We start from the raw sequence: 21,568 nt of genomic DNA, 5'->3' as shown, positions 1-21,568 counted from the left end.
TTGTCATGGTGAGGGGGTGGTCTTTGGGTTTCGTCTACATGGCATAATGCAGTGCTGTGAAGAGATAACCAGAGCTAGCTACACTGTGACACGTAGATGTATCTTTAAATACATAAATGATTTTAAAAAAAACCAAAAGAACTTGACATCAATCTGGAAACTAAGACACTCAGTGAGCATTCCATGCACCAGTACAGATTGGGACTGACTGGCTAGGCAGCAGCTCTGCACAAAAAGACCTGGGGATTATAGTAGACAAACTGATTATGACCAGCAGTGTGTGCTTGTTGCCAAGAAGTCTAACAGCATACTGGGCTGCACTGGTAGGAGTGTTGCCAGCAGATCAAGGGAAATGATTCTTCCCCTCTATTCAGTACTGGTGAGGCCACATCTGAAGTACTGTGTCCAGTTTTGGGGCCCCACTACAGAAAGGATGTGGACAAATTGGAGAGAGTCCAGCAGAGGGTAACAAAAATGGTGAGGGGGCTGGGGTACATGACTTCTGAGGAGAGGCTGAGGAAACTGGGCTATTTAGTCTAGAAAAGAGAAGACTGGGAGGGGTTTAATAGCAGCCTTCAACTACCTGAAGTGGGGGTTCCAAAGAGGATGGAGCTAGACTGTTCTCAGTCGTGGCAGATGACAGAACAAGGAGCAATGGTCTTAAGTTGCAGCAAGGGAAGTTTAGGTTAGATATTAGGAAAACTGTTCTCATTAGGAGGGTAGTTAAACACTGGAACAGGTTACCCAGAGAGGTTGTGGACTCTCCATCATTTGAAGCTTTTAAGACCCTCTAGACAAAGCCTTGCTTGGGATGATTTAGTTGGGGATATTCCTGCTTTGAGCAGGGGGTTGGACTACATGACCTACTAAGGTCCCTTCCAACCCTAATTCTCTATTATTCTAAGATCACATGTTATTAACATCCAAGGCAAGGTTCACAAAATCTAAGTATACCACCCCTTCAATAAGTCTCAAATTTTAAGTTTATACTTTCTGCACAAATAAAAACGTGTGTTTTGCCTAGAAAGGATTACCAGTCTGATTAACACAGCCTTTTGATACTGCTGTTGAAGAAAAGTCAAACAGCCCCCCTAGTGTACTGCTGGTGTTGAGATTTAATGACAATACTGAAGCAGGAAAGTCCAAAATATCATTTCAGGAAAGACTATAGAAAATACAGTGAAAATATCAGAATGTATTCAACAGGTTATTGCCAGAGAGAGGGAAAGTAACAATCATTTCCAGAACATTTTATACATAGGGTAGGTACATTTTCTTGTACATTCTTAAATTTAATTGTTAAGAAATGGAAATGGTTATGCTATCCATAAAAGGTAGAGCAGATTGTATTTGGCTCTCATTCAGCACGAAAAATCAAGATCAAGATGTGCTACAGACCAGCCGCCAAGGTCACGTAATAAAAATATCAAGAATTGACAATTAAGTTTCTTCCTTACATAGTTCAAGATAATCTATTATAGTAGTTTTAGCCAGGGGCAAAAACAAAGAAGCACCCACCATATATTCTGTAGGGTGTAACAGAAAGACAGCGCCAACTCTTTTGTGCTTCTGTAGCGCTGTTTCTGACAACAGAAACTGCCAATTCTCTGAGCAGATCTTTAAATGTTTGACATAAAAATGCACATACAAAGCTCTGAGTGCTTTAACAGTTAGATTTACATACTAACATAAAACTAAGTCAATTGTGCCAGCCAGCAGTCTTCAACAATAAGAAATAATTTAACTCAGCCAATGGATAAAAAAAAGGACAAACTCTGGACTAAGATCTTTAGGGCTTAAGAGCTAGGGGGAATAAAGGTACAGTTGTATCAGGCCCCAAAGCTTAGGGCAGCCTCCAAAATTATGAGAAAATTCTTTAATAAACATTAAATATACAGAGTAAAATAATAATTGCAGGAACGTGTATGTAAATATAGTAAAGCATGATCTTTATGAATTGATTTTAAAACTTACGAATTCAACTTAGAATTCAAATAGAATCCCTCTATTTGCTGTTTTCAAAGTGGGAGGTCGCCCTAAACCTCTCATAGGCCCTAAACTTCAACCCTTAACCATATTAGGAATATCTATGTTCCCAGCAAGGGGTATATTCTAGAGGTACACCTATATATTGGTGCCATATTGGATCAGCACCAATAAAAGGAAAATTAACATTATCGGCTATCAGCTTTTTTTGACCAGCAAAGCCAATGATATATCAATAAACATAATGTGCCTTCTGGCCAGGGCTCCACAGCATGCATGTGGCTAGGAATGCAGCTGGGCAGCATGGAGAGCAGTGCCCTGAAGGTAGGTCTGTGGACAGGAAGGGGTATGGGGGAAGGAAGAGATGGGGGGCAGATCAAGGCCTCCACAGTGCTCCCCCACCCACAGCAGGAGCTGGAGGTGCTCCCTGCCGCTATGCCCGTCCCCTGGGGGAAGCATGGGGGGCATGTGCCCCCCCACGCGATTTGTGCATGGGACAAAGGCAGATGCAGGCTGCCTGCCCTGGTGCCTTTTGTCTTGGGAGCTGCATGCTGGCCAGGTGTCTCCTGCCCATTTGGCAGTGGCAAGTTGTGCCTTCTGCTGCCTGACAGGCAGGGGATGTGCGGCCAGTGCATGGCTCATGGGGTAAAGACAGCAGGGCAGAGAGCCCTGAACCCACATCTGCCCTGGCCCCTCTCAGATCCAGTTAGAACCCTCCCCATACTTAAAAATGGCAGCAGCACTTGAACTAAAGCTCATTTCAACTTTAACTGCAAGATAAGGATAAATTTCTTCATCCAAAGGTGGCTCAAATCAGCTTTAACTAAACATATTTCAGATCTGTTCCAGATTACAACCTGGAACAAATCTTCTGTCTCAGATTTTGCAGATATTATTAACAGAAGTAAAGACCTTTCTTGTGATAGATTTCATAGACGTTAGGGCTGGAACGGACCTTGCAAGGTCATTGGGTCCAGCCCCCTGCCCATGGGGGAGGAAGTCAGCTAGGGTCAAAGGATCCCAGCAAGATAAGCATCCAAATGTTTCTTAAAAGTGTCCAGAGAAGATGCTTGCACCAGTTCTGGAGGGAGCCTGTTCCAGGCCTTGGGGGCTCGGACAGTAAAGATTTTCCTTATGTCCAGCTTAAAACGGTCTTGCTGGAGTTTGTGACCATTGGACCTTGTCATCCCTTGGGGTGCTCTGGCGAATAGGCATTCCCCCAGGTCCTGATGCACAACCCTTATGTACTTATAGGCTGCCACCAAGTCACCCCTGAGCCTGCGCTTCTCCAGGCTGGAGTCCCATAGCTCACAGCCTGTCTTCATAAGGCCTGCTCTCTTGCCATCTGATCATGAGCATGGCTCTTCTCTGGACTTTTTCAAGCTTCTCTATGTCCTTCTTGAATTGCGGAGCCCAGAATTGGATGCAGTACTCCAGCTGCAGCCCCACCAAGGCTGAGTACAGTGAGAAGATGACATCCTGGGTCTTGCTTGAGATGCATTGGGAGATGTAAGCTAGACGTTTGTTCGCTTTGCCAGCTGCGGTATCGCATTGGTGGCTCATGTTCATCTTGTGGTCATTCATGACCCCCAAGTCATGGTGCTAGTGCGTATAGCATTGCCGAGCCTATAAGTGTGATGCAGACTTCTCTCCGTCCCTTCCCGAGGTGGAACACCTTGCATTTCTCTGTATCGAATACCATCGGGTTTTTATCTGCACACCTTGTAAGCCTATTGAGGTCAGCCTGGATCACCAGCCTATCCTCAAGTGTGGATACTCTTCCCCAAAGTTTGGTGTTGTCAGCAAACTTAGCCAGTTCGCTTCTGACACCAGTGTCCAGATCATTTATAAAGATGAGCTCCTGTTCTATAGTCAAAGTACAGAAGATTACAATAATTGTAGTTTCAGTGCAAAACTCTGACTACCAGCAATATTTGGAACCCATCTGTGAACCAAAGTAACCTTGGGATAATCAACTGCCTAGAAAACATCTCATAAATACTAGAGAGAAAAGGAGTATTATAAAATCCTACAAAATTAAGTAGGACTAATCTTTCAGAGGAAACAAGATTCTTCTTCAGAGCTGTCCAAAACTATGATTATAGCACTGACCACTGAAAACAGAGTATCAAAACACATTTATAATCTTCCCTCTTACTGATCACATGTTAAGAGAAGATAACACAAAAGGCACTGACAGGAGTAGTTCATTATTTTGCTGATTTAGAGAAAACTAAGTACAAAGAACAGAAACTTACCTTTGCATCTGAATCTGTAAGTGTTTCTGTTCCTAGAAGTGTTAGCTTACTCTGACACTTGAAAGAAAAGAAGAGAAAAAGCAAAAATACAATGCTTATTTATCATTCTTTATTTTTTAGGCAAGCCAAATGGTTATTAAAACTCCTCCAAAAATATAGCAGGATTGTGAATGTGGCTGCCACCACTGTGTTGCAGACCTTACCCAGAAGACAAGTGAATGGATGATTTGACAGCAGAACACAAAAAGGACAGGGATGGGACCTTTGTTAACTGAAGAAATTGCCACAAAGCCACTACCAAGGGAGTGTGGTCTAACTGGAAACAAATCCTACACTTGGGAAAGAAAGGACAGGGTTCTTAGCAAGTAGGTAACAGGAAACTGAAAAAGGGAACGCTAATAATAGAAATTATCGCACAATTCTAAAGATATTCAGTCTAATTAAAAATTTTTAATCCCATGCCCAATCTGAGAGAATTTAATCTGCCTTCCTCCCAATTCAAAAAAGAGAGTCGACATCCTCTCAGAAAACCTAATTTTAGGTGGGGTTTTTTTAAACAGATAAGTACACTAGATGAACCAACAAATATTGTTCCCTAATACTTGTTCAATTCCAGGAGGTACATTTTAGAGCTGCACTGGTACATCAGTCCATATTGTATTAGCACCGATAAAAGGAAAATTGACATTATCGGCAATCGGCTTTTTTTTGGCCGACATGGCCGATAACGTTGCCAATAAATGCCGTCTACATGAATGCAGCCACAGCATGCACACAGCCAGGAATGCAGCCTGGCAGCTTGGAAAGCAGCTTCTGCCTGGTAAATCTGTGGCGGGGAAAGGGGCATGGGAGGAGGGCAGATCGAGACCCCTGCAGTGAGGGAGGGAGTGGGGCTGGGGTTGTCCAGCCAGGGCGGGGTGGGGCATGGGATGGAGCTGGTGGCTTGTCCAGGGGCGGGGTGGGGCAGCTCCTGCCACTGTGTGCCCCGTGGAGGTGGCATGGGGGGCATGTGCCCCCTGAATTTGTGCGTGAGACAAGAGTGGGCTGCCACTGTGCTCTCATGCTTGGGGGCTGCACCGTGCTCTTCCTGGCAGCTGTGCTTGAGCCGGGTGGGGCAGGGCAGGAGGTGGCAGTGCTGGGGGGGGGCCCCGCTAGACCTACTGCCATAGCCCCATGCCAGAGTCACCGCCCGCCGGCCCAGCCCAAGAGCAACCGCCAGGAAGAGCCCAGCGCAGCTTACGAACACCCAGCAGCAGCCATTGGTATTAGCCCAAAAAATCTTTATCGGTGCACCCCTAGTGCATTTTGCTTAATATTGTATGTTGATCAAACAAATTTTACAAAGAAAGTTAGTCCTGACCTACACACATAATTAGACAGTAATAAATTCTTAATGCATAGCACTTAACCTGTGTAAACTAAACATTACTGAAAAGTTAAATTGTAAGTAAACATATTTAGCCAATTTTTTAAAACGCCTAAATAAAAATAAGTGTTTCTTCTTATTTCAAAAATGTCACACACTGAGCAAAAATGGCTAAAGAATTTTTAAGTAAAACTGAAGGCATATACAATACATATGTGCATTAGTGAACATACAAAGCTTTAATCGTCTTGTTTCAGGTGTACTGAAGATTGTATTATGTGGAAATGCCATGTAAAATTGTGCTGAAACCATTTAGACTCTAAGTAGCAGAATTCTGAACTGGACAGTTTGATTCAAAATTAACACTCTAGTGTCCCTTCAAAACCGTTTAAAGCAAGTCTTTCTTTTAGAAATTTTACTTAATTTTGAAATACTGAGACAGCACAGTTAGGGCACTGAACTGGGAGCTGAGAGACCAGAGTTCTGTTCTGCTGCAGTTACTGCCTTAGCTTACAAAAGATGTTGATTTAGCTCTGTGCCTCTATTTCTTGTCTACATAGATAGTAACTACTTCAGATTTGGAACTATTTCCACTCATTATTGTTACTTTTCAGATTTCATTCCATTGTGTTAAACTAAAACAAACATAACATTAGAATATTGTAAACAAAGACTCACACTGTACTTTGTCCTTCAGCACCATTTCCACTTTCAGCTTTTATTTTGTATTATTTCCCCAAGAGTTTTCTTTGCGAAAATACAATGATCAAATGCAATATACCTATAGCCAGATCTTGCTCCACCTGTTAGGAATCTAAGTGGGACCCTATTTCACCCTTCAATAGTGTCTGAAAAACTGTTAATACAAATTATTATTTTGTAATAATAAAATACTGCTTTTTGGGACATGGCTTTAAGGCGAACGTAAAAGCATATTACAAAAATGGATGCACTGATAGATTTTTGGGGACTTTCCGGATGGAACAGGTTCATAATCAGGTGCATAAGTAAAGTAGGATGTGGCCCCATGTCTATTTCTAATGATCTTCATACCTCTTCCAACTTCTTCCATATCGCCTCACATTCATCTAGGAGTTCTTCTTTGGCATTTACAGGACACTCTAAATTAGTGGCGATTTTTGGAGCCAAATTATGCGGGTATATTGACATATGTTTTGCCAGTTCCTCAACCTGTGAACAAACAGAAAATAAGTCAACACAAGAAACTAAAATAATTAAAAACAGTGAATCATATTTGAAACAAATTAGCGTTAATGCCAAACAGAGAAAAACAATTTTTTTAAATCATTCTAATACTAACATTTGAATAGCATTCAAACTTTCATTAAAAACAGCCAGCTCAGCCAGTGAGCTAGAATTTTAAAACAAAAACAAAATTCTAATATACCTATGTCCTTTACTACATCACAAATCCTACGCTTTCCAAAATGCTTGGCACCACGTATCCTTATTAAAGTCTCCCAAGAGATGAAGAAAGATATAATGTAACCATAAACTAACACAGGCACATTTACTATAGTAGACTTTTCTTCCACAGAATCCAAAGAGCAATTTGTGCCTAAAAGGTTACCTATCATCTCTCCCAACCATTCAGCTGGTCTAATAAAAGATATCACCAAGGAAATCCTTGCATCCCATCAACACTATTACTACCTAGTAAATGCAGTTATGGTCTATAGTCCTTCCACAAGAATAAATAGAATGTAAAAGCAACATAGAGGGTACCCACTTTTAAATTAACAATCTTATAACACAAAGTATTTTATTAATATTAGTGTTTCCCTTAAAGAAACACAAAGTAATCTGCATCACTTCACAGAAAGTGGTCTGACTAATTTCTTCTAGAAAGACTGATTTCTTTTAAAATACAGATATATGGAGAACAGACGCACTCTATTTAACGATAAATAACTTATTCAAAGTACACATACCTCTTGTAAAAGTTCATCTTGCTTATCCTACAATAGAAGGACAGAAAATAAATATATAGACTTCTAAACCCTTGCAGTATATCTATTTCTTGTATGGTACATCTCTTGTGACAACCTTCCCTGTGATGATACTTTCCTTTAATTGAGAACCTTTCCTATAATTTACAAACTCCTGCAAATATCATCTGTGCACTAAGTTCACTGGCAAATATGCAAAGGAGGGTGTTTTCAGTAGTTGCTCTTCAGCTCTGGAACTCCCTCCCCCTTGTGGTCAGTCAGAGTCTAGTGGCAGTAGCAACTGGGGGAAAGTACATGGAACATTTTATTATTAGATATATATGACTATTGTCAAATTACCATATTGACTTGACTCCAAGATGAGGTTTCCTCCCCACCCCCATTCAGTACAGGGGGGGAAGCCCCATGTCTTGGATTTGTGTACAAGGTGGGGGGCGGGGCAGGCAGCTACTGCACCTAAGGCTCCACCCCACCCTTCGGGTCAGAGTCAAAGCCTCAGTCATTGCCCTGCCCCCTCACCCCCCTACAGACTCTGCTCCACACCACTGCTGCTGCCCCACCCCCCCCGCCTCTGGCCTATGCCTCACGCCACCCAGTGCCACTGCTGATTACTCAGAGTCGTGGCTCCAGGTCCAGCCTAGGACACTAAGCACAGTCTGGCTTCAGCCCCTGCCCAGCTACACAGCAGTGGCTGCAGCAGCAACACTGCCAGCCCCACTCCAAGGTCAGAGCTGAGACTGGAGCTGCCATTGCTGTCACTGCAAATGCTACTGCATGGCTGGACGGGGCTTGGAGCCAGTACCTGCTCCATGCCCTTGACCACAACTCAGGGTGAGCAGTGGCTGACAGTGGGGAAGAGGGGCAGACACCAAGGGGCCAAGGCACTACAGGGAGGGCAGGCAGCACTGGGAGCAGGTGGTGGGAGGGACAGGCAGCAAGAGGAAAGGGATGGGGGTCAGGCTGCTCAACTCCCCCACCACTGCTTTCTCCCTTATCACAAGGGAAAAAGTGGACAAATTTCAGGTACCCCCCCAACAGCTGTATTCTATACATGGAAAATTATAACTAATTTATACATTTTCTGTGTATAGAATCTAATTAATGGGGGGATCATTGTAAATTCAGATAAGTACAGTAATCATAGAACACTTTATGATGCAAGCCAACTAAAACTCACTAACATGGAGCTTCACATAGCTCAAAGTTAATAATTTACATTGTCTCCCAATTACCTTGCAAAATATACTTCATTGAGTGATTAGTACACATGCTAAACCTCTTTGTGTCAATAGGATGCCTAAACAAAAGATTTGAAGAATGAAGTCTTAATGATTCGGACAATTAAATTTGAATGAAAGGAAGTTAGCAAAGGCTAAAGCCAAGCAAGTAAAATGCGTTTCTCCCAAGCAAGTAAAATCCCTAGAAACAACCTTGATGCTTCTAAACAAAACAGTATGTGCAATGCTTAGCACAAGATATGCACTCCTGAGCGAGTCAGAGACTAGAATGCAAGGAGGAAACCATTTTCATAGAAAAGCTTCTGCGACTATGCAAGCCAAATAAAAATCCTTCAAAATTTGAAAAATTGATCCTATAAACAAGAGTGCATATTACAGCAGGCATCACGAGGAAAATCAGATGGATGGTCTAAAATGAAGTCTGAAGAGCAAATATATAAAGGGGTAAAAAACAAAAAAGAGATTCTTTAAACAAAGTATATCTGTGCCAGGAAGCCTACAAGAGTCATCACTTCAGAAGCACTGAATCACCAGAGATTGAAAGGAATGATTAAGGAAGATAAAGACCTTGCTGAGAAACTAAACATATTTCTTTGCTACAGAGATTCCTACCTCCAAACCATTCTTTCCTGGTAAAAGAACTGGGGTGACTGTGGAAGTGATGCTTGAGCAGACTGTTCGTTTAAAATGTAACATGTCGCCAGACCAGGACAGTACATAGCCAAGAGTTTTGAAGTTCAAATATGAAGTAGCTGAGGTGCTAACAAAAACTTGAAAACTTTGTCATAAAACAAATGCTGGCCCTGTCTGCACAGTAAACTTACTGGGCCTGGCAGCAGCACTCTCAAGCACATTACACTGCTCCAGACAGAAGATCTTGCGTTTGAAAGCTTGCCTAACTTTATCCCAACTCCACAAATGGTCCAATAAAAGATCTTACCCTAAGAAATCCTTGCCTCTCACATAATTCCTGGACCATCATGGCTACAACATCAGTCTGACACTATCTTGAATTAGATAATCTGGCTTCTTATTCACTGCTTGTTCATAGGTTGAGACACTGGCAAAACATGTAAATATAACAGCATCATCTGACTCCAAAATCACCACTATTTTAAACAAGAGGCAAGGATTTCCTAGGATGATCTCTTCCTGGACCACTTACATAGTTGAGATAAAGTTAGACAAGCTCTCAAATGTAAAACCTGAAGAAGAATCTTACATCTGAAAGCTTGTCTAACTTTATCCCAACAACATAGTTGGTTCAATAAAAGACATCACCCTAAGAAATCCTTGCCTTGTGCATAATTGTTGGACCATTATGACTACAACATCATTTTTACACTCCCATTAATTTTGAGTGTCATGGAAAAACTCCTAGATATATTGTGGTGGGGCTGCATCCAGGAAGCATTAGGGGTGCAAATTTGGCCCTGTCGCGTGACAGTGCTAATTGGGCTGCCCAAGACACTACACAGAGGCAACTAGGTATATCTGGATGAAGGTCTGAAAGGCTCTAACCAGCACAAATGCCCCAAGAGAAGGTGGATAAAGAGTAACCTGTTAACACTGTGTGTGCCTGTATGATAATGCACCACAGAAAGGGCTCAAGAAACAGCAAAATACTTGTGGAGCGAGAGATAAAAAAGGAAGAAAAGCCAAGTGGGGAGAGGGAGAGCTGTGCACCCAGACTTCCCAACCCATTGCTGTTTGTCTTCAAGGCTAGGGACAGAAGTTACACATAAACCAGTTTAAGTGATCAGAAACTGGTTTAAACCTGCAACAGAACATAAGCTGAGTGCACATAAACCAGATTTCAAAATGGCTGAAACTGGTCTGAGATAGACCTGGTTGAATATAATATCAGACTGAGCTGATTGAGCTCAAACCGGTTTATGGAACTTCTGTCCCAGACACCCTCCTGGTTTAAATTAAACCAGAGTCCCCCAGCATCCTGACATGCTCTGCAACCTGGGATGGGCTGTGCTCTCTGCTCCAGTGAATCAGGGCTGGCCCCGACTCTCTGCTTCCTATTGGGTGTAGGGGCAGGAGTGTGGACAGACTCCGGCCCCCCTAAAGTGAAGGGGGCAGGGAAGAGGTTTATTCCTCATCTCTCTCCCCTGCCCCACCGGCATGGATCCCAGCAGAATCTGACAGGCACGGAAGCAGGAGCCCCTGTCAGACATTTCTTTGCTTGCTGCTCCAGTGGTGGGGGCATGTGTTAATTCGAGACAGGTCCTGTCAGACCAACCTGGTGGCCTTCTATGACCAGGTCACAAAATCCTTAGATGCAGGTGTAGCAGTGGACATAGTCTTTCTGGACTTTAGGAAGGCCTCATTCTCATTAAAAATCTAGGGGACTGTGGCGTCGACACCTACAGTCAAATGGGTCACTAATTGGCTGGAGGGCCGCACCCAGAGAGTGGTGGTGGACGGGTGTTATTTGACCCAGTGGGGTCCCCCAGGGCTCGGTCCTCGGAACCCCAGTGTTCAACATCTTCATCAGCGACTTGGACAAGGGGGTAAAAAGCACCCTGTTCAAATTCGCAGATGACACGAAGATGCAGGGAGAAGTAGGCACGCTAGAAGGGAGGAATAGGCTGCAATTGGACCTAGACAGGTTACAGGGGTGGGCAGATGAGAATAGAATGGGTTTCAACACTGACAAGTGAAAGGTGCTGCACTTGGGGGGGAAGAACCAGCAGCATACTGACAGGCTGGGGAACTCCCTTCTCGTCACTGCAGAGGCAGAAAAGGATCTTGGAGTCATTACTGATGCCAAAATGAACATGGGCTGACAGTGTGGGGACGCAGTCAGGAAGGCCAACCCTACCTTGTCATACATCCACAGATGCATCTCAAGCAGGTCCAAGGAGGTGATCCTCCCCCTCTATGCAATACTGGGCAGGCCACAGTTGGAGTACTGCGTCCAGTCCTGGGAGCTGCACTTCAGGAGGGATGTGGACAACATGGAGAGGGTCCAGAGGAGGGCCACTCACATGATCAGGGGGCAGCAGGACAGGCCCCACGAGGAGAGGCTAAGGAACCTGAACCTGTTCAGCCTCCACAAGAGAAGGCTATGGAGGGATCTAGAGGCCATTTACAAACTAGTCAGAGGGGACCAGCAGGTATTGGGGGAGTCCCTGTTCCCCCGAGCACTACCAGGAGTGAATTAGAAATAACGGTCACAAGCTGGCAGAGGGTAGGTTCAGACTAGACATCAGGAGGCGCTACTTCACTGTCAGGGCGGCTGGGACCTGGAACCAACTTCCAAGAGAAGTGGTGCTGGCTCCTACCCTGGGGGTCTTGAAGAGGAGGCTAGATGAACACCTTGCCGGGGTCATTTGACCCCAGTACTCTTTCCTGCCATGCCAGGGGGTTGGACTTGATGATCTGCTCAGGTCCCTTCCGACCCTACCAACTATGAAACTATGAAACTTTGGCCAGCCCCAGCTGTAGCCTCAAGTGAACTGGCCAGGAAAGGGGTTTAATTCCCCCCACCCTGTCCCACTGGCACAGATCCAAGCCAGGGTCTGCCCGGCACTCTTCCCTTGCTGCTGCAGTAGAAGACCAGGGTTCATAGCCCCCCAAGCCTGTCCTAGCACTGCCGCCACTTGCTCCACACAGTCTGCAGCAGCTCTGCCCGCCCTGCTCCCGCCCCCACCCACAGCACAGCCTCCCTGCCAGGAAGAGGCTTGCACTCCGAGAAAACCTTGACAGGGGCTGCTGCCCCCATCACGGTCCCTGCCCCCTCGCTGCTTCCATGGCAGGGGTGTGGCCAGAGGCTGGCCACCATGGCCCCCTTAGGGGCAGGGACAGGGGTTATTTTCCCCTGCACTCCACCATCTGACACAGGGAGCAGGGAGGGCGCTTATTCCATTGCTTACCCCATGCAGGGAGTGATTGGCAGTGGTGATTGGGGCTGGCAGACCCAGGCCATAGCCCCCTGAGGGCAGAGGGGTGAATAAACCCCCTCCCTGCCCCCTCTGCCTCAGGTGGCCATGCTGGCCAGTGAGTGGCCATTTCCCCGCCCCCACCCGAGGAATAAACCCCCTCCCTGGTCAGATCACTTGAGGCTACTGCCGGGACTCGCCACGCCACATGCCCCCCCACAGCACAGCTTCCCTGCTGCCAAGGGCATACTCTAGTGCCCCTGCAGCTTTTGTCCCAAGTGACTGCAGGCATGTGCCTGCATTTCCTCAGTTAAAAGTGAATGCCTATTCACTTGGAAATTGGTTCAATCTAGACAGGTTAGACCAGTGGTTCTCAACTTTTTTCCTACCTGGACTCATATGCAAAGACCCATGGCTTGCCCCACCCCCCAGCCCTGCCAGTGCCTGACTCCCATTCCCCTCCTTCTCTTCCTCCCTCGCCCCAGAACATGCTGGTGCTCCTCACGCCTTATAAAAGCTAAAGAGGCGGTAGTCATGGGGGACCTAAACTACCCAAACATCTGCTGGGAGACACAGACGGCTAAGTCCCACTGCTCACGCAGGTTCCTAACCTGTGTACAGGACCTCCACCTGACACAGGAGGTACACGGTCCCACTACGGGGAATGCCATACTGGATCTGGTATTGGCAACGGGGGATGACATGGTAGGGGACCTACAGATCGGTAGCCATCTGGGGGACAGTGATCACCTAATAATAGAATTCACCATAAAACGGCGAGTGGGTAAGGTAACTAGTAGGGTGAAAGTGCTAGACTTTAGGAAAGCTGATTTCAATGAACTCAGGTGATTAGTCAAGGATGCACTGCAGAGTAGGAGTTTTGAAGTGATGGGAGCCCAAGAAGGGTGGCTGTGCCTTAAGGAAACGGTCCTTCGGGCACAAAGCGAGATGATCCCCGTGCGAGGTAAAAGAGGGAAAGGGGCCAGGAGGCTTCCCTGGCTGACCACAGAAATCCAGGTCAGCCTAAGGGCCAAAAGGGGAGCACATAAAAAGTGGAAACAGGGAGAGATCACCAAAGACGAATATACCTCCTCTGCTCGTGCTTGTAGGGAGGCAGTTAGACGGGCCAAAGCTACCATGGAGCTGAGGATGGCATCCCAAGTAAAGGACAACAAGAAATTGTTTTTTTAGATATATAGGGAGTAAAAGGAAGGCCCAGGGAGGAATAGGACCCCTGCTAAATGGGCAGAAACAATTGGTGACGGACAGGGGGCACAAGGCTGAACTCAATGAGTTCTTTGCCTCAGTGTTCCTAAACGAGGGGCACAACAAGTCTCTCTGGGGTTGTAGAGAGGCAGCAGCAAGGCGCCAGACTTCCACGCGTAGACCCTGAGATGGTGCAGAGTCACTTGGAAGAACCGGATGCCTTTAAGTCAGCAGGCCCGGATGAGCTCCATCCGAGGGTGCTGAAGGCACTGGCCGACATCATTGCAGAGCCACTGGCGGGAATATTTGAACGCTCGTGGCACGCGGGCCAAGTCCCGGACAACTGGAAAAGGACCAATGTGGTCCCCATTTTCAAGAAGGGGAGGAAGGAGGACCCGGGCAACTATAGACCAGTCAGTCTCACCTCCATCCTTGGCAAAGTCTTTGAAAAAATTATCAAGGCTCACATTTGCGAGAGCCCAGCAGGACAAATTATGCTGAGGGGAAACCAACATGGGTTCGTGGCAGGCAGATTGTGCCTGACCGATCTAGTCTCTTTTTATGACCAGGTTACGAAACACCTGGACACAGGAGGAGGGGTGGATGTCGTATACTTAGACTTCAGGAAGGCCTTCGATACGGTATCCCACCCCATACTGGTGAACAAGTTAAGAGGCTGTGACTTGGATGACTACGCAGTCCAGTGGGTGGCGAATTGGCTAGAGGGTCGCACCCAGAGAGTCGTGGTAGATGGGTCGGTTTCGACCTGGAAGGGTGTGGGCAGTGGGGTCCCGCAGGGCTCGGTCCTTGGACCAATACTCTTTAATGTCTTCATCAGCGACTTGGACGAGGGAGTGAAATGTACTCTGTCCAAGTTTGCAGTTGACACAAAGCTATGGGGAGAAGTGGACACGCCGGAGGGCAGGGAACAGCTGCAAGCAGACCTGGATAGGTTGCACAAGTGGGCAGAAAACAACAGAATGCAGTTCAACAAGGAGAAATGCAAAGTGCTGCACCTAGGGAGGAACAATGTCCAGCACACCTACAGCCTAGGGAATGACATGCTGGGTGGCATGGAAGTGGAAAGGGATCTTGAAGTCCTAGTGGACTCCAAGATGAACATGAGTCGGCAGTGTGACGAAGCTATCAGAAAAGCCAATGGCACTTTATCGTGCATCAGCAGATGCATGACGAATAGGTCCAAGGAGGTAATACTTCCCCTCTATCGGGCGCTGGTCAGACCGCAGTTGGAGTACTGCGTGCAATTCTGGGCACCGCAATTCAATAGGGATGCGGATAACCTGGAGAGGGTCCAGAGAAGGGCCACTCGTATGGTTAAGGGCTTTCAGGCCAAGCCCTACGAGGAGAGACTAGAGAAACTGGACCTTTTCAGCCTCCGCAAGACCTTGTGGCTGCCTATAAGTTCATCACGGGGGCACAGAAGGGAACTGGTGAGTATTTATTCAACAAGGCGCCCCCAGGGGTTACAAGAAATAATGGCCACAAGCTAGCAGAGAGCAGATTTAGATTGGACATTAGGAAGAACTTCTTCACAGTTCGAGTAGCCAAGGTCTGGAACGGGCTCCCAAGGGAGGTGGTGCTCTCCCCTACCCTGAGGGTCTTCAAGAAGAGGTTAGATAAGCATCTAGTTGGGGTCATCTAGACCCAGCACTCTTTCCTGCCTATGCAGGGGGTCGGACTAGATGATCTACTGAGGTCCCTTCCGACCCTAACATCTATGTATCTATGAATCTAACCCATAGTCCCCTGCCCCCCCCACCACCCAGCCCTGCCTGAGGGCCCCCCCCAGCTGCCCTCATCCCACTGGACTGGAGTGAGGTGGCTGTAGCAGCTCTGGCTCATGAGGGTGCCAGCAGAGCAAGTCTGGCTCTGTCATGGGCTGGAGGGAGAAGGAGAGAGGCCCATGGCACCCCTCCTGCCCTCGACTGGGGCTGCTGCATCACACCAGGTAGCCTGGTCATGGCTCGTCTCAGCCCCTGAGCAGCACTGCCATGAGCACAAGCACTGGCCCCGGTGCCACCAGCCCAGCCACACAGCTCTCTTCCACGGGAAGGGGCAGATGCCTTCTCACTGCCCCTCTGCCCTGCCTAGGGTGGCCATCATAGAGGACAATCTGGTTGTTCTCTGCCCTCTATTGACATGGAACCGGACGCCTTTATGTTCTCTATTTTTCCCTCAAAGAGAAAAATAGAGGACATAAAGGGATCAGGTTTTGTATCAATAGAGGACAGAGTAGCCAAAAACCGGAATGTCCTCTATGATGGCCACCCTAGCCCTGCCACAGCTTGTGACCCTCCAAAATATTCTTGCAACCCGGTTTTGGGTCACAACTCACGGGTTGAGAAATGCTGTTATACTAACCTGCAAAGACTGAATCAATTCAGGCACCAGCTTTTGAATGTCTGTCCCTAGCCCAAAAGGGAACGAATCTGACACAAAGGCTCTGGCCACCTACCAGGCCTATTTGACGCCTTACGCCCACAAAGCAATGGTTCGCCCTCCCTGGTACTAGAGGGAGCTAATGGGGAGGCAGCAACTGAATTTGGGGGACAACAAGAGAGAGGAGAAAACAGGGATGGGGGGAAGTCACTGGTTGAAAACGATCTCTCCGGAAGGAAGCAGTGCCCACACACCCAGCAGGCAAGAGGCCCAGGACAGCTCTAGCCGAGATCGGGGACAGATACCGGTCCCGGGGGCCCCGTCAGAGCCTCCTTCCCGGCCAGGTGGACGCGCAGTCCTGGCCGGGCCGGGGTGCTCCGGAGGAGCCGGGGGGCGGGGGGGGAATAGGTGTCGGGGTGTGTTACCATGGTCCCACGGGACCGTTACCATAGCGATGGCGATGGCGATGGCGACGGCGATCCGTGGCGTCCTCCTCGGGCTCCGAACCGCGCGCGCTCGGCGCTGAGTGGCCACCTCCGCCCGTTCCCACTCGTCACTTCCGAGCGCCAGCGTCGCGGGCAGTGATGTCAGCCAATATGGCGTCCAGCGACTCGGAGCGCAAGAGGAGGAAGCTCGAGACCGCGGGGGATGGCGAGCCGGAGAAGGAGGAGGAAGAGGAAGAGGAGCGGTGGGTCGGGCCCCTCCCAGGAGAGGCCGCGCAAGCGAAGAAGAGGAGAGGTAACGAGCGTGGACCGACCCTGGGAGCTGCTCCGGGGGCTCGGGGCCGGACCGCGCCAGGGGAGAGCCCTGCCCCGTGCCTCCGACACGGGGAGACAAGCCGCCGCAGCTAACGTGCCTCTCCCAGGGGCTAGACCCAAATGCGCCCCTTACCCGAGGGCTTCCTTTTTCCTCTTACTGTTTCACATTTTTCATCTGAATATAACAGAGCTAGGAGAGAGGTGGTCGTGCGGTGCTGCAGCTCCGTGGTAGTGCTGTGCCACATCCACATGTCCCACAAGGGCCTGCCTTCTCTGCTGTGCCCCTCCAGCAGCTTTGCGCCTCCCCACATTGCCTTCCCTTGGTTTGCAGAGAAAGCTTTAAAGATGCCTGTGGAAGTGGCCGTGGGCCGATCTAGGATTCTGAAAAGAGGGTGTAGATGGCATGGTGCACTGAAGCCCATAACGCAACACCACATTGCTCTCCATTTAAAAGAGGCTATTCATTTTACTAATAGTGCGGGGCCTAGTGAGGTATTATTCAGCTTCTGATGAGCACAAACAAATATAAGTTTACTGGGCTGTGTATTAATTGCATCTAAAAAACCCCAACTAGGCAAAAAAGAATCAAAAGATGTTTTTTCATTGGTTCTGTAGTCATTGGAATTAAATGCACACCTTTCTTTTTTCAGATTCATAAAACAAAGTGCAGTTTTAATTGATTTTTACATCAGAAAGCATTTCAAGTGCTCCATTTATAGGGAAGCAATAACTTAATGGTAGGGAAACCGCTGTTCTTCATACCTCTAGTGTGAAGTAATAGAGTGACTTCTTACAGAGCACCTGTTGCTATTTTGTTGATGTAGTTCTAACAAACATACTTGCTTGACATTTTCTCATGAACAGTGCCATGAATGCAAAATTGGGTTTGACGATATTGATCAGGTGCACACTTAGCAGAATAAGCAGTGATTAATACAGTATGTACCCGCTATGTAAATGTTGGCAACTTCATTTAAGTTGTAGAGACAGGAAGAGAAACTGCACAAATAAGTCAATACTTAGCTTTTAACCTACATAACACAGTGCAAAAATCTGATTTAGTTACAAAATGAAGATGACCAAAATCAGAGAAAGATGCTAATAAAAATGAACAAATTTTCAACTAGGGTGCTTTCCTAATCTGAATAACTATCTAATTTCATTGTCATATTTGTCTTTCCTTTAGCAATTTGAGACAAATATTTTTGTCAAACAATATTTTTCCTGGGAAATGTAGTCTGTGATTTTTGTGAAATTCTTGATGTGGCATATTGTGGCATGCTCAAAAATAGCAATAATTATATCCATCTTATTAACATCAGACAGCTATCTGAGAGATTAGAATAAGCACATATCTTGTCTCAGAAAATTGAAGGGTTTTTTGTTACATATTCTTATGTGACTGCAGTTGTTAGATTTATTTTTTGTAGTCCAGTTTAGCTTTGCGGTGGATCACCTGTTCCTAGATAGATTCAGTTGTTCTGGCCATCATTATTAGTCAAAGGACAGAGGACAAACAGGAGAGTCTTTTACATGGGTATTGAAAATGACTACTTCCACTGCTTTTACAGAGGAACTGACATATTCTAACCCAGAACTAATAGTCTCTAGGTAGTCTGTTATCTTGTCTTAAGAAATTGCTAGCCCTGTGTGCTACGAAGGAAAATACGAGAAATCCTGATATAACTTCTCCATAAAAGAGTTTCTTCATTTACTGCTTTTGGAACTAAATCTAGAGCATCAGTGTTGTATGTTCATTTATAAACAAAATGTCACTGGCTTTGTCCTAAAATTCTGTCTCCTAGACCGTAACTTCGAGCCCTGAATCTCTGTGCATGAGTTTCTTTATTATAATAATGAAGTGAATGTTGACCAAGTTTCCTTGTAAGTGTTTAAAGATTCTTGGATTGAGATGTTATAAATATTGCATTATGGGCTAAGGGAGGGATCAAGCTAAAGGGGAAATTGGATCAGAAGGTGTATTCCCAAAATATTGGAAATCAACTACTCTTCAACAAAAGGATTTTTATAAATATTTCAGTTTTGTGTAGCTGTCTGTCATCCAGTGGCTGCATTGTTGAGAGGAAGCTTTTCTGTGATTTTAGTCGAGGGAGCCACAATGTGGCCAGGTAGTGTGTATCCCTTGTCTTCTGTCTGCTGGGTGTGTTCCATTTTGCTTGCTACTGCTCTGCCGAAGTCTGGTGGGGCAATTCAAGCAAGTAGATGGAAGTTTTTGTCATTTATTGTTTTAAGGCATCCAGTAATGCACCTGCAACTTTTGTTCAGCACAGTGTCTAGCTTCTCTACATGTGCCTATCTTTCCCAAACTAAGCACGTGTATTCAGCTGCCAAATAACAAAGTGCAAGTGCCTTAGTTTGTAGTGTCGTTGGATGCCCCCCTTCTCTCCTCATATGGAGTTGATGAACTTTTTAAATATGTTGTTCCAGGAACTAACTTTACATTTCCATCTTTTTACATTCATTTTATATGGAAATGTGCAGTCTAGTTTCACTCCCAAATATGTAGGATCTGGGTTATTCCATTCCATTAGGTTGAGCTACTTATTAGTATCTTAGTTCTAAAGGTGGAAGAGACTAACCTGTGTTTTGTTTGGATTGACACATAGTTGATGTACTGCATGATGTTTAGTACTTGACCAGCGCATGATTTCCCTGTGTGGAAGCGAGCTCGTTCAGGAATTATGTATTGTTTGACAACCAGTGACAAGCACCTTAAGATAGAGCATCTATAGAGTTTTGAAAGATGACAAAGTAAGGATGTAGGTCTGAAATTCTTTGGATCTGAGGGATCTATCTCCATTTTTAGGAGTGGTACAATATATGCTTGTTGCTATCTTGGGTATTTTGTACATGGTTCCACACATTGTACAATAAGAGTAGCCAGGCCCAAGTTGTCAAGGCCCGTGGCTTTGCTGTCTTTAATGGTGCTTACTGCAATTGTTAAGTCAGCCACCATAAAATGTGTCCCAAAGTGAGGAACTGCCTGGTCATCTTTTCTCTTGATTTTGAAAGTTGGGTTGTTTATTTGGCGCCCTACCATTTTCAGTGAGTTGGTCTATGGCCTGATTTGCAGTGATATTGTAACGTTGTTCATTCTTTTTTTGGTTCGCTAGTAAGTTTCCAGATGGTTGTCCCTGTTTTTTTGCTATTATATGTTATATCCACGTTCTCAATGAGATTCTGCCTTTGTCCCTCTGCTAATAAAATGACCAGTTCTTTTGCTGAAGCAATAGGTTCCTCAGCAAACAGGTCTGTATCATACAGTCTGTTGTACTTGGTTTATGTATCAGCTAATTTCGGCGTTAGTCCTGGCACACATTTCTTTCCGCAGCCTCTTGAGAGATGTCTTTTTGAAATGGTGCATAGCATTTTTACAAACTGCTCATAGTTTTCTGATATTAGTTCAGTGACCACTATGGCAGCATCAAGGTGTTTGGTAAAATCATCTTTGCAGCTGGGCAGTAGGGAGAAGCAGCAGTGGCAGCAGCTGGGTCCTAGCGCTGCCCTATCTTGGCCCTGAACTGGATCATTCCATCCTTCTGCTGGAAACTGTTGCTGACCACTGTCTTGTGTTCTCGACTAAGATGCAAGCAGGCAAGCTGATCAAAGCTTAATTAACAGAGAGCTGAAGATAAAATAAGTTTTATCAAAAGGAAATAATTCCTGCTTTTTCTTTTAATTTTAGTCCTTGAGTTTGAACACGTCTACCTTGAAAACCTTCCAAGTGCTTCCATGTATGAACGCAGTTATATGCACAGAGATGTCATTACGCATGTAGCATGTACTAAGTAAGTCTTGTTTTTTACAGTCTTGTTTTGCAGTCCAGGAACTAGAAAGAAAACTTCCTGTCATATATATATAGAGAGAGAGAGAATTTTCTTTCTAAAAGTAATAGAACTTTAAAATCCCAACTGATCATAAAGTTTTCAAAGGTAATTTTAAAAGAACTGGCTCACTGAAAAAGGGGCTGCAGATTGGTTCAGCAGACACTACTGATCTTAAATCTATTTATTTATTTTCTCCCCAGTTGCTATGTTATGTGGGCTACCTAATGATATCTTGCATTTTGTCCATTAAGTAAATGGAACTGTAGTGACTAAGGAGAAAATTATTTTTCTTTAATCGCTTCAGTATTTGTATTTTACTTCTAACAATAGTAGAATTTTTAAAAAATCAGACTCATGAATAATATTAGTAATGTTATGTCATGTTTGGTAATGATGTCACGGATTTGTTTACAAATCAGATAAAATGCAAGAAGATAATATCTTGTCTATTGAGGACTGATGCAGAGATTGAATTGCTACTACATACTTGGACAGACTCTCATGGTAGATTGTTTAAATTGTGATAGTATTGTGCCTCCCAGATTTGTGCATGGGGCAAGGGGAAGCTGCCCGCTGCGGCCTGTTCCCAGTAAAGGGACACTGGGCCAGGGCTGTGCTCAGGGCAGGTGTGGGCGGGGAGGATGA

The 21,568-nt window shown here is 45.7% G+C and overlaps 2 protein-coding genes across 3 annotated transcripts in view; one reads left to right on the top strand and one right to left on the bottom strand.

Annotated features, from left to right (window-relative positions):
- CENPK (centromere protein K) overlaps positions 1–16,846 on the bottom strand; it is a 43,996-nt gene extending 27,150 nt beyond the window's left edge. The window contains exons 1-4 of one of the 2 annotated variants that reach the window (XM_014594077.3): positions 16,765–16,846; positions 7,563–7,589; positions 6,664–6,801; positions 4,245–4,301 (exon numbers count right to left, since the gene is read on the bottom strand). In XM_014594077.3, coding sequence (XP_014449563.1) covers positions 4,245–4,301; positions 6,664–6,801; positions 7,563–7,589; positions 16,765–16,767 — 225 coding nt within the window. In that variant the 5' untranslated portion in view covers positions 16,768–16,846. Of the gene's footprint in view, positions 1–4,244; positions 4,302–6,663; positions 6,802–7,562; positions 7,590–16,742 lie in introns of both variants that reach the window. The other variant, XM_019495972.2, reaches the window with a different exon arrangement.
- Positions 16,847–16,901: 55 nt separating this feature from the next.
- PPWD1 (peptidylprolyl isomerase domain and WD repeat containing 1) overlaps positions 16,902–21,568 on the top strand; it is a 28,051-nt gene continuing 23,384 nt past the window's right edge. The window contains exons 1-2 of the mRNA XM_006259060.4: positions 16,902–17,055; positions 20,782–20,884. Of these exons, the coding sequence (XP_006259122.3) occupies positions 16,902–17,055; positions 20,782–20,884 (257 nt within the window). The remainder of the gene's footprint in view (positions 17,056–20,781; positions 20,885–21,568) is intronic.

Source organism: Alligator mississippiensis, chromosome 3 (assembly GCF_030867095.1).
Source record: "Alligator mississippiensis isolate rAllMis1 chromosome 3, rAllMis1, whole genome shotgun sequence".
Taxonomy (NCBI): Eukaryota; Metazoa; Chordata; order Crocodylia; family Alligatoridae; genus Alligator; species Alligator mississippiensis.
This window is presented reverse-complemented; position numbering and strand designations above follow the sequence as displayed.